Here is a 13170-nt window from a genome sequence, read left to right as displayed (position 1 = left end):
TACAGTGCCACCAAATACATAGGCCAGTACTCTACGAACTTAAATATGTCTCACAAATATTAGCCACAAAGATAGTTTAAATATATTTAATAAAAATAATAAAAGAACAAGACAATACTCAGGCAATCAACACAGTTACTTCAGAATTCAAAATCATAGGAAATATTTTAAAACAACATTGCGGGACAGTCTCAAATAAATGCAGAAAACATCTAAACAAATCTTTATTATATTCCTATCTATATCAAAGAGAGATACTATGCCCTAAATCTTACTTACAGAACAACAGTCAGAAGTGATAATTATGTTGAATGGATGTTCTTGCTAGGTCCAAGACAAAATACAAAATGCACAGTCTCTCTCTGAGAGAGTTCTTAAATTGATATCACATTTTACTGCTGGTTAGCCTGGGTGACATCACTTTTTGTCACCTGACTTCAGTTCCCAGGCTAAAACAGAAACTAATAAAATTTTAACATCTCTGTGTTAAAGATACATATCTCTCAGATGTTTGCCAGATCTTGGAAGTCATATTTCAATAAAACACTTTACATTTTAAGCCTAGCAATTACTTTTCTTTCAAGACAATAGAAAAATGTCTAGCTCTAGACATTGTGTCTGCTTCTGCATTGAAGCTGAGAGATAACATCTCTTGTTTATGGCCCAACTATAAAGTAACTTAACCTCAACTATTCTTACGTTTTGCAAGTTAATCTTCTATGTTTCAGCAGGGTATGCTGTGGTTACACTCTTGAAGCTCAGTACATAACATACAGTTCTGTATAAAGACTATCAATATTGACAAATGACATAGAATTATTTACAAAATTCCAAATAGCTGGACTGGCAGCATGACAGTATCCTTTGGGAAGTCATCCACCCCTGGTAACTATCATATTCACAACACACACCTTAGAGTTGACGCAGTCGTCAGGGACTTAGGGACATAAATAGACAGTAATCAAACATTTGACCATCACATGTCTATAGTAGTGAAGAAATCATTATATGTTGCACAACTTATAAACAAAGGTATGGCATCTAAGTCCAAAGAAGTCATAGTTCCACTGTATTCAGCAATCACCAGACCTATGATTGAGTACAATACCCCCCCCCCCTTTGGTATATACCCAACCAGGCATATCCAACAACTGGAGGTCTACAGAGGTTCATTACTAAAATAATACAGGGTGCAAGTAAAATGTCCTATGCAGACCACATCAAGGCCCTATCCTTGTATTCGGTCTCCTACAGGTTTTTGACTGGAGATCTATGCCTGGTATAAGGGCATTGTCAGAGCACACTCAGATGGACCTCCTGCATATCCACAAAACAAACAGCACCAGAATTGCCCATTCTAAAGACTTAAACCTTGCCTGTGATATAAACAGGACTTGCTGGAGAGACAGATATGTAACCCAGAGACTACCCCATCTATGGAACAGGCTCCCCATCCATGTGAAGCAGAGTTCCTCCCTAACCCAATTCAAGTGCCACTTGGACAAATGGATGGGGAACAGGAAATACATCTAAGATTTGGCACCTATGTCTCTAATGGACACAAGCAACCTGTAAATAGTTCATCTCCCAAGCCCTTGCTTGTAAATGTTTCATCTCCCAAACCCTGGCTTACACTTAAGAGCATCAGAACTTATCAGAGATTTGAGAAGCATGGCTTAAAAAGGCCCTTGTGGTCGTTAGCCTAGTAAATACCTATGAACCTATTAAGGAATACTTTTATCAACCAAAGAAGTTGTGATGATACTTAAGAGTTGAAGGAATTTATTTTGAAGGGAAAGGGGCAAGAGTTAAGTGGGATAAGCTGATCCCCCAAAATAGAACAAGGTGGTTTAAGATTACCTGATTTGAATGGATATTCTGCAGCAGTTAAGCCTCATATACATAACACAAGAATTTGTAGGTCAAAGTGAAGGGTAATGGTAATGAAGCAAGGAGAAAGTTTGAAAAATATGGAAAGAGTGTTATTTGCTGTGCAGGTCCACTGAGGAGAATAACTACCATACTGAATGTTGCATTCATGGAGTGGCAAACAACATTCTAGCAACTAGGCTGGCATGGAAATACAGAAGGGAGATTTCACCACTGGGCGTGACTGCAAGTCTGGGTATGGAGGGTGGGAGGAAAGGAGCTGGGGTTTGCTTAAGAGGATCAGCAGAAAAGCCAGGATATTCGGAGCAAACAGTTAAAGAGGGAAGGGTAGTTCTAGTGGGATGAGGCCAGACAAAAGTCTGGAGAGCAGGCTGGAGACTGCTCTCTCAAGTCTGGAGAGCAGGCTGGAGACTGCTCTCTCAAGTCTGGAGAGCAGGCTGGAGACTGCTCTCTCAAGTCTGGAGAGCAGGCTGGAGACTGCTCTCTCAAGTCTGGAGAGCAGGCTGGAGACTGCTCTCTCAAGTCTGGAGAGCAGGCTGGAGACTGCTCTCTCAAGTCTGGAGAGCAGGCTGGAGACTGCTCTCTCAAGTCTGGAGAGCAGGCTGGAGACTGCTCTCTCAAGTCTGGAGAGCAGGCTGGAGACTGCTCTCTCAAGTCTGGAGAGCAGGCTGGAGACTGCTCACTCAAGTCTGGAGAGCAGGCTGGAGACTGCTCTCTCAAGTCTGGAGAGCAGGCTGGAGACTGCTCTCTCAAGTCTGGAGAGCAGGCTGGAGACTGCTCTCTCAAGTCTGGAGAGCAGGCTGGAGACTGCTCTCTCAAGTCTGGAGAGCAGGCTGGAGACTGCTCTCTCAAGTCTGGAGAGCAGGCTGGAGACTGCTCTCTCAAGTCTGGAGAGCAGGCTGGAGACTGCTCTCTCAAGTCTGGAGAGCAGGCTGGAGACTGCTCTCTCAAGTCTGGAGAGCAGGCTGGAGACTGCTCTCCCAAGTCTGGAGAGCAGGCTGGAGACTGCTCTCCCAAGTCTGGAGAGCAGGCTGGAGACTGCTCTCCCAAGTCTGGAGAGCAGGCTGGAGACTGCTCTCCCAAGTCTGGAGAGCAGGCTGGAGACTGCTCTCCCAAGTCTGGAGAGCAGGCTGGAGACTGCTCTCTCAAGTCTGGAGAGCAGGCTGGAGACTGCTCTCTCAAGTCTGGAGAGCAGGCTGGAGACTGCTCTCTCAAGTCTGGAGAGCAGGCTGGAGACTGCTCTCTCAAGTCTGGAGAGCAGGCTGGAGACTGCTCTCTCAAGTCTGGAGAGCAGGCTGGAGACTGCTCTCCCAAGTCTGGAGAGCAGGCTGGAGACTGCTCTCCCAAGTCTGGAGAGCAGGCTGGAGACTGCTCTCCCAAGTCTGGAGAGCAGGCTGGAGACTGCTCTCCCAAGTCTGGAGAGCAGGCTGGAGACTGCTCTCTCAAGTCTGGAGAGCAGGCTGGAGACTGCTCTCTCAAGTCTGGAGAGCAGGCTGGAGACTGCTCTCTCAAGTCTGGAGAGCAGGCTGGAGACTGCTCTCTCAAGTCTGGAGAGCAGGCTGGAGACTGCTCTCTCAAGTCTGGAGAGCAGGCTGGAGACTGCTCTTTCAAGTCTGGAGAGCAGGCTGGAGACTGCTCTCTCAAGTCTGGACAGCAGGCTGGAGACTGCTCTCTCAAGTCTGGAGAGCAGGCTGGAGACTGCTCTCTCAAGTCTGGAGAGCAGGCTGGAGAGTCTGGACAGCAGGCTGGAGAGTCTGGACAGCAGGCTGGAGACTGCTCTCTCAAGTCTGGACAGCAGGCTGGAGACTGCTCTCTCAAGTCTGGACAGCAGGCTGGAGACTGCTCTCTCAAGTCTGGACAGCAGGCTGGAGACTGCTCTCTCAAGTCTGGACAGCAGGCTGGAGACTGCTCTCTCAAGTCTGGACAGCAGGCTGGAGACTGCTCTCTCAAGTCTGGACAGCAGGCTGGAGACTGCTCTCTCAAGTCTGGACAGCAGGCTGGAGACTGCTCTCTCAAGTCTGGAGAGCAGGCTGGAGACTGCTCTCTCAAGTCTGGACAGCAGGCTGGAGATTGCTCTCTCAAGTCTGGACAGCAGGCTGGAGACTGCTCTCTCAAGTCTGGACAGCAGGCTGGAGACTGCTCTCTCAAGTCTGGACTGCAGGCTGGAGACTGCTCTCTCAAATCTGGACAGCAGGCTGGAGACTGCTCTCTCATGGCTGGACAGCAGGCTGGAGACTGCTCTGTCAAGTCTGGACAGCAGGCTGGAGACTGCTCTCTCAAGTCTGGACAGCAGGCTGGAGACTGCTCTCTCAAGTCTGGACAGCAGGCTGGAGACTGCTCTCTCAAGTCTGGACAGCAGGTTGGAGACTGCCTTCACTACCAAGGATTGACATCAGAGAATATACAAACAGAAATGTTTAAGGGAGTGCTATGAGAAAGACAAGTACTTTTAAGAGTATTTAGTTGCATCTAGAAAAGAAGCTGCTGTTAAAAAAGTGATGATTAGAAAGGCATGTAAAACACAGCATGATTAGTAATCAGAAGAAATTAAAAAAGATTGGGGAGAGATACTAGAAAGGCAACTTACAAAGGAACAATGGGAGAACTTCTGCATGGCTCCAAAATATGCAACAAGGTCCAAAAGGTTTAGGACTTTTGCTAGGAAGCGTTTGCATAGTTATTTTTATACCCCAAGCAGACAGAGAATATTTCCTCAGGTAGATAAGAAAATGCTTTAGGTGTGACAGGAAAAAGAGGTAAATGGGAATGTTTTGGGAGTGTAACAAGCTGGCAGACTTTAATAAAAATTCTGCACAGGGTACCCTACCAGAAATGTTGGGGAAGCAAATGGAGGTAACTAAGGAAAAAATTATTTTGAGCTCTGACACAGGATCTGAATTGCTCAGACATAAATAAGGCCATACTGAGTTTATTGCTCTTGGCTGTCAAAAACAACTACTAAAACATGGACATCAAAATCTAAACCAGTTGCAACTGAAACACTTAATACAGGAAAGGAGATAAATGAACTGGAGATATGATCTATAGAAAGGGAAGGACAAGATTACATAGAAATAAATATAATTTGTTGGAATACAGGCAAAATAATGTTCAGGAGAGATTTAAGGGAAGGCAAGAACTGAACAATTTATGCCATGTTGGAGTGAATCATTGTTAAAAAGAAATAAAGCATGCATGCAACGTATAATGCATGAAAATGAAGATTGTTAACATGGTTTGTTTTCTTTCTTATTAATGTATATGTACTCATGGCTCCAGTGATAACTTAATAAATGTGTTAAAAAGAACGTAGCTAACATTTTAAAAGAATGCATTAAAAATTATGAGAAATGATACAAAAAAAAATGCCCATAAGACAATCCATTCATAAAAAAAACTATGGAGAGTGCATAAAGTGCTATTCAATACAAAGCTCACACAAGCAAATTCACTGCCACATCCAGGGATGTTGGTAAGCATACATTAGCATTCCTATAACTATTTTTTTTTTACTACAAGACAGTCCTTGAAAGCTGTCAAGCAAATGGAGCTATAGTGCCCTACGGGGGAGGTGTGACACACCTGACTAACTAAATCTGCTGTCTTTCTACTGATTGCCATCTCAAGCCTGTAGATTATATGTGGTAGTGGGTAGAAAGAGCAATAATGTGACGCATGTCATGGCAAACAGGGCAACGAGCATCAGCATGAGGTGAGTAGTTTTTTTTGTTTTGTTTTTTTATAATCAAAGAAGGCAATCAGATGCGGGCAATGGGGATTAGACAGTTTTCACAGGGCTAACATAATACTTTGGCTGTTGAGCAACTCTGTTTATGTGGAATGGAGTTCCAAGAAAAGCACTGAAGTCTATTTTTTTTTTAATCTACAGTTGGACACTGGAGATGTATGCAGACAAAAAAACTATATATAATTGCTGGGTAAGGGGTCTATATATAATTGCTGGGTAACTGCTGTGGTGAGTGAGCAGCTCTGTTTGTATGAAGTCTGTATTTTATTTAATTTTTTTTTTTTTTATTTTAATCACAGCTAATTGTAGCCATGGTGACCTTCTTGAAGAAGTCTAGTAGGTTAAGTAAAGGTATCTCACCAGGGACAAGGAGGTCAAAACATCCCTGTATTCTTCTCTTATAAGGCTCATTATTGAGTACAATGCTCCTTTCAGCATGTACCTCGCAAAGCACATGCAGCAGCTGGAGAGACCACAGAGGTTCCTCACCAGGAGAATCCAGGGCCTCAAATATCTACCATAAAAAGATAGGCTAAAAGCCCTATCCCTCTATTCAGTTTCATACGGACGCCTCAGAGGTGACCTCTGTCTAGCATACAAGGCGATCATGGACTCCACCTTGACGAGAATCCAGGGCCTCAAACATCTACCATAAAAAGATAGGCTAAAAGCCCTATCCCACTACTCAGTTTCATACAGACGCCTCAGAGGTGACCTCTGTCTGGCATACAAGGCGATCATGGACTCCACCTTGACGAGATTGCTGCACATCCGCAAGTCAAGCTTCACTCGAATAACCTGCGTGCTCAGCCTCAACCTGGTCTGTGACTTCAACAAGACTTGTTTGCGGGACAGATTTGTGTCCTAGAAACTCCCCCATCTATGGAATAGACTCCATCTCCACATCAAGCAAAGTACCTCTTTACCCCTTTTTAAGCACAACCTGGATAACTGGACGGGACACAGAAAATATACCCATGGGATTCCACCCATGTCCCTGCTGGACAGGGGCATCAGGTGCTGATTTGTCTAAACATGGGCCAACTCTTGGCTTGGCTTTCAAGGGCCTCAAGGCCAATAGCCTAGTAACCCCCTATAATCCTATGACCTTCCCTTAAAGCCAAACTGGGATGGGTCCAGTGTCTGTAGGGTGCCAATGTCCTTGATCATTTCCATAATAATTTGTTCAATGGCTTTGCATATTAGACTTGTCAGACTGATGGATCTGTATAGTTCCTGGGTTCAGTTAATGGTCCACCCTTATGAAGAGGGATGACTCTTGTGGCTCGCCACTCACCTGGCACATAATCTGTTTGGGGCTGTAGTTGAACAGCGCCTCAAGTGGCCCTGCTAGGTCACATTATAGGCTACTTAGAAAGCAATCAGGAATATTGATGCGGCACAATGAAGTAGTGTTTTTGGCCTTTGCAAGTGCCTCCAGGACTTGCTCCCTGTTGATAGCTGGGGGGATATGCTAAAAGGGATTTCACAGGAGGATGTTGAGGGGGTGAATTCAGAGTTATACTTATCAGCCAGTAAATTTGCTATGTCACTCTGGTCAATGAAGGTTGTGCCATTTACCACCAGTTCTACACACTGCTGGGTATTACCTTTAAGGTTCCTGACATAGTTGAAAAAAGGCCTTGTGATTGTCCTCAGCCTGGGAGGTTATCCTGACCTTGTAATTGGCCTTGCTGACCTTTATCAGACCTCTAAGTTTCTTGTTTAGTTGAATCAGATAGCTCTTGTCTATGTAAGAGTTGCTCTTTCTGATTTTGCCCATAACATTTTTCTTTTGTTATATAGCCTGTTAAGGTAAGCATTCCACTGGTGTGGTTTGTTGTTTTTGACTTGGGCTTACTTCTGGTAAGTATGGCAGCCTCAATGCAGCCATTTACATGTTTGTATAGGGTTTCTGTAAACAATTCTGCACAGGCAGTTGTGTTCTCAGGGTTTGGGGGAGCCAAGAATTTTTGACAAACTGTTACTCAATAGGATGCAATTTGCTTACTGGGTCCAATAAGTTTGCTAAACTGGTTGGAGAATGCACTATCTGGTCAAGGGTGCTTGTGTTGATAAAGTCTAGAAAACATTGCACCTGAGTTACAGGCAATGTAGGTTTCCCAATCTATAGACGGGTAGTTAAAGTTTCTCATGAATAGGGTATTTGGTTGAATGGTGAACACCTCTAGTAGGACTAGGTAAGAGTTCCGAGCTTCGAGGGATGTAGAGGGCGACCTGTAGCTGTCAGGACGTGGTAAGGAACCTTGTCTATGGAGACGTGGATGTGGATGAGCTGCACAGCATTATCAAGTTTAAACAACCTAGAGTTGTATTTGCCACTAACGCAGATTGAGACATCTCCACCTTTTGCCCCTTTCTGTGCTGCTGTTGGTTTAATGTGTGGAAGACACTGTAGCCTTCCACTGCCACAGTACGTTCTGCAGCTTTAAACTAAGTCTTGGTAACAGCACAAATTGTCTACATTCTCCAGAGTGAGGAGCTTTTATTTAGGCTCCTAACCTTGAGCAGTAACACCTTAAGGTTGCTTTGATTTTTTTTTCTTTTGCTATGTTGGCAGTTTTGTCATTTCAACATTGCCTAAAAAAAGACTTCAAAGTGGTGGATAAAATTTTAGCCAATATCCGTGGGGGGACGACGACTCAGTCTTGTGATGAGCGGCAACTGCATCTCACAAAACTTATTCGTTAATCTTTACAGTGCAAGATACTTCAAGTATCATACTCATGAGAATTTTCCATATATTTATATTTTATTTATATTTAACATTTGTTGACCGGGAAAATCTGACTAGGACAGAGTCTATTTTCAGCGTAGGCCTGGGGAGAAATGCTCCAGATGCATGTCTTTGGAATGTGGGAAGAAACCAGAGTACCCGAAGGAAACCCACGCAAACACAGGGAGGACATGCAGACACCACACAGAAGGCAACCCAGCTGAGAATCGAACCAGAGAACTACTTGCTGTGAGGCAACAACGTTAATTGCTGCACCACTGCACTGCCCATACAACATATATACATACAACATATATACATACTCACACTTGCATTTTTTTATCTGAAGTATAAATCTGCCTTAAGAAAGAATCCATTCCCCTTTCAAGAAAAAAAGAGCTATGAGATTTACAAAGACTACGAATTCTGGAATGATATTTGTAGGTAGCACAGGTGCTACTGTCTCATGCAGCAATGTTTTTGAGAAACCAAGATGACAACTAATAGAACTTGCAGAACCTCAAACTCAACTATATTTTTTGTAAGCTCCTAACTGCCTTCCTAATTGGCCAGTAGGTCAGGTTAAATGCCTTCTATGGCAAGTGAAGAAGGGGCATGAATTTCTAGATTATCTCCTACCCACCCAGACAGCATGACTTACTACATTTCTTGGCTTGAGATCATGCTTTCCAAGTCCTGTTCCATGCATAAACTGTATATCTGACACCTATCACTAGAGAGCACCCCTGCAGTAGGACCTGTACAAACTCTTTTCCAAGTGCTGATTTGCCAGCATCAACTAATCATTTCCATCCTTTTGATCTATAAAGGCTACAAACCCTGGTTCTTGTATTATTAAATACTACTGGATATTGGCAGGAAAGGAAAAATGAGTGGTGTTAATAGGAGATGGTACTCAATTATCAAACTCTACATATATTAACAACGAACAGCTATAAATATTAGACAGAAAACAAGCTGATCAAAGAACAATTATGATCGATCAGTCAGCTTGGCAAAATAAGTCTATGAAAGCATAGGTTTTGGGGGGGGGGCCTACTAAAGTAGCCAGAGGTGGAGCCTAACCTAATCAGAAAGGTAGTGAACTTCACAGGAAGGTCAGATTTTCAAGGCTCATTTCTGGAATGACCAGCAGCCCTCTGCATCTGGGCGGAGGATGTAGGCCAGATGGTAGAAAACCAGCTACTCTTCGAGATAAGCTAAAACCCTACATGTAATCCTCAAGATCAGGAACCAGTGCAAACTCAGAAGTACTGGAACAATTTGAACATGTATGGGGGGGGGGGGTCTTGATAAACTGGCTACCAAGTTTTATCTCCACAGAAAATGCATGCTAACATAAAACCTTTTATTCTAGCAACTTTTTAAGTTTGTAAGAGCAATATTTAAAATTCGTTTCACCTTTATTTTTGGATTTGTCCATATTTCTTGTGTTAAGAGGTTGAGTCATACCTGCACATAAGCAAGACAACTTTCACAGAAATAAGGTATTCTCAGTCATTGTCATGCACACTGTACAGAACATATTAGCATGGAACATGCCTATACTTTTTGACTTAAAATATACAGCATTTGCTTGTCTCATTGAATTGTATTTGCACTATTACATAACAGCGCATTAATCTGATGATCTTTGCAATGAGTTTGTTTTATTTTCCATCTTGAATATCTAACTTCAGTAACATTTTTCTTGCAAGTCACATCTATAAAGCTACCAAAATTCTGTGCCCACTCCATGCCCCAGAACAAAATAAATACAAAACTGTGCTCATCTAATTATGCATGATAGAAAACTGAATACCTGACAATTACAACATAAGCTCAGTGTGAGAATTCACATTTCTGTGAAAAAGTAGAAAAGGAATGCGCCTCTCTGTCATCCTTTATACAAGTTCATCAAACTTTTCACACAGATGGGGAAAAGCAGTAAATGGCAAAGATAAGTTCACTAAATAATCAAGAAAACAATAGAATGCTGTACCTTTTGTTTAAGGTGATAAAATGAACAGCAAAGAATGCGGTATAAAGACAGAGAGGCGCCACAATCAGACAGAGCATTCGAGCCAGCAAATGCTTCCCAAATGAAACCTGTGAATAAAGAAGAAAAATGCTGAATATCCTCACCAAAGAACCACTCCTACTTAAATGATATGCATGGATATAAATAATAACAGAAATAGGGATATGGACGCTACTGACGCACATAATTCACAAACAGCAATTTTTAGGAACACCACCCAATCCACCAGAGAAGATATATTAGCAAAGCAGAGCATAAAACTAAAATGCAACATTTTTAATTTAAATAAATAAAATAATTTTCCAAAAATGGGATCTAAAATGAAGCTACACAATGACAGAAACCATGTTGAAATTAGGTAGCCTCAAAATACCAAATGTTAAAAAAGCAACTTGCATGCAAATCAAAATGTAAAAAGGCAAATAATTGCATTAATTAGACATGCATTACTTGGTAAGGTTTGTAAAACAGAAAAGCAGAGCTGCATGTAAGCATACTTACCTTAACACTGGATCTTCATGGAAAAGTTACTGTAACAGTAAATCATAACATTTGGATTAATACCACTTTACCTACAGTCATCCCTCATCTACACGTAGCAAAGAGCAGCACTTCTTCCTTCCCTACAGGCGTCAATGTAGATCTCATACTGGAATGTGCTAACATAGCTATGCAGGTACTTCCCTTATATATTCCACATTAGTGCATACTCTCTTTGGTTCTTTGCGCATGGATTCTTCAACAGGGAAGGATGGATGTGGTAGGCAAACAGCTATTCTGTGCAACAAAATGTCACATATAGTTAAGTGTACATACAGTGTGCGGCCCGTGAAGCAACAATTCACCAAAGAAATGAGCTATGATAAAACACAAAAGTTTAATGACAATACTGAGATGATTTAATGCACAGCCTACATCCCCCCAAAAGAAATACAATATCAATAGCTAAAAAACAAATTAGCTCTTTATCGTATACAAGGAAAGCCAAATACTATGTAACAAATATGATGATTTAGAATTTATGTAAATATTAATCGGTTAATGGACTTTCTTCAAAAGATTTTATCAGTACTGATTAGCCAATACAGTAAGTTTATGACAGAAATAAATTTGGCAAAAATAAATACTGTGAATGGTGCATCTCAGAGAATCTCCATTCTCTGGAATATGCATCCCATCCCTTTCCTAACCCTATTCAAGCATAAACTGTATGAGTGGATGGGAAATCGGAAAGTCACACCTGGTCTGACACCTATGTCTCTGATGGACAGATGCAGCTTTTAAATCATGCCCAAAGTAACATGCACCCCTTAAAATAACATAAGGCACAATAACTTATGAGATACATTTAGGTTCAGTAGCTAGACTTACAAAGGGCAGTGGTGTTATAAGAAGATTACATAAATAAATGGGTTACTTTATAAACATGTAAACATACACATGTATTGCAAGTAACAAAACACACTGGAGGTCATAGGTAAAAAAAAAAAAAAAAAAAAAAAGTGTATTTAATAACACAAACTGAAGTATTAACCTAGATGGCTTTGCAGTTTCAGAACCAAACCTTCATAATACTGCTCAGTCCACACAGCTCTTCAATGACACAGGTTGTATTTTAAGCAAAAGTAAAGTACAAGGCTATAAGGTCTCACCAAGACCCAAGACTCAGCTTAAAAAAATGTATAATTCACAGATGAACGACCCCTGGCCTTTCTCTCAAGCTGCACTTAAAAGACTTCCTTTCAAGTGAACCTTTAAAATGAACATCCTGACTTTAGCCCTCCAGGCATGTCCCGTTTAGAAGTGGTAATTAAGACCTTATGATCTACTTAATTGCTATGAGAATATTCCAACATTCCCTACTGCACTATGTATTCTGAGTACATATTTAAAGACACATCCACATTTTCAACAACCTGTATGATACAAATGTCCCTCTATCAGCACAAAATAAAGGTAGTCTGTACCTAAAAAGCAGAGTTTGCAAGCTGCGAAAACTTATCAATATATTTTTTTAAAACACTTTTATTACATTTTTGTAAACACCTCTATTATAGGTTCACAGGTAAGTACTAGGCTAGCTGCCTTAACGGGCCATTTTAAGCTTAGCCAGTTTCATTCAAATTAATCTATCCCATTTGGTTAGAGACTAGCCATACCTATCCCAAGGTTATACATCACCCCTAATAAGAATAGATGCGATCATATAATAGATAATTAGAGGGAATCCATGTATGGGATAAAGCATTTAGGAACTGCCTCTGTCCATTAGTAGTACAGGGAGCAGTCCTGGGGTAAATGTTTCGTTTCCCATCCATAAATCCAAGTTGCACCTGAATACGGACAGGGATGAACTTTGTTTAATGTGTATGGGGAATCTGTTCCACAGTAGCAGTAGATTCTCTAGCCAGAGCATTTCTGATGCCATTTGACCTGCTGATGTGCAGTAACTCCATCAGTACTGGGTTGGAGAATGTCTTGTATGCCAGACACAGGTACCTCTTAGTAGTCTGTAGGATACAGAGTACAGTGACTAGGCCTTAAGTCGGTCCATGTAGGACATGCTGTTTATACATTATATTATCACTTATGACATAGGCACACATATATGGTTGGTCTCAATTGGTCAAGAATCCATCTAGAATTAACAACTCATATCTAAAGAATCCATCCTAGACTGGATTCTAATATCCACCCAAAACAATGTTGTCACAAGTGGGACCTTACCCAATAGCCTAAGCAATCACCAGCTAA

At 41.8% G+C, this 13170-nt stretch overlaps 1 protein-coding gene across 2 annotated transcripts in view; it reads right to left on the bottom strand.

The window, feature by feature from the left end:
• POMT2 (protein O-mannosyltransferase 2) overlaps positions 1 to 13170 on the bottom strand; it is a 1453485-nt gene that overhangs the window by 1181031 nt on the left and 259284 nt on the right. For both annotated transcript variants that reach the window (XM_044073901.1, XM_044073900.1), the window contains exon 7: positions 10378 to 10484. In XM_044073901.1, coding sequence (XP_043929836.1) covers positions 10378 to 10484 — 107 coding nt within the window. The remainder of the gene's footprint in view (positions 1 to 10377; positions 10485 to 13170) is intronic.

This window comes from Protopterus annectens, chromosome 6.part0 (genome assembly GCF_019279795.1).
Source record: "Protopterus annectens isolate FY-2018-M chromosome 6.part0, PAN1.0, whole genome shotgun sequence".
NCBI lineage: Eukaryota > Metazoa > Chordata > Ceratodontiformes > Protopteridae > Protopterus > Protopterus annectens.
This window is presented reverse-complemented; position numbering and strand designations above follow the sequence as displayed.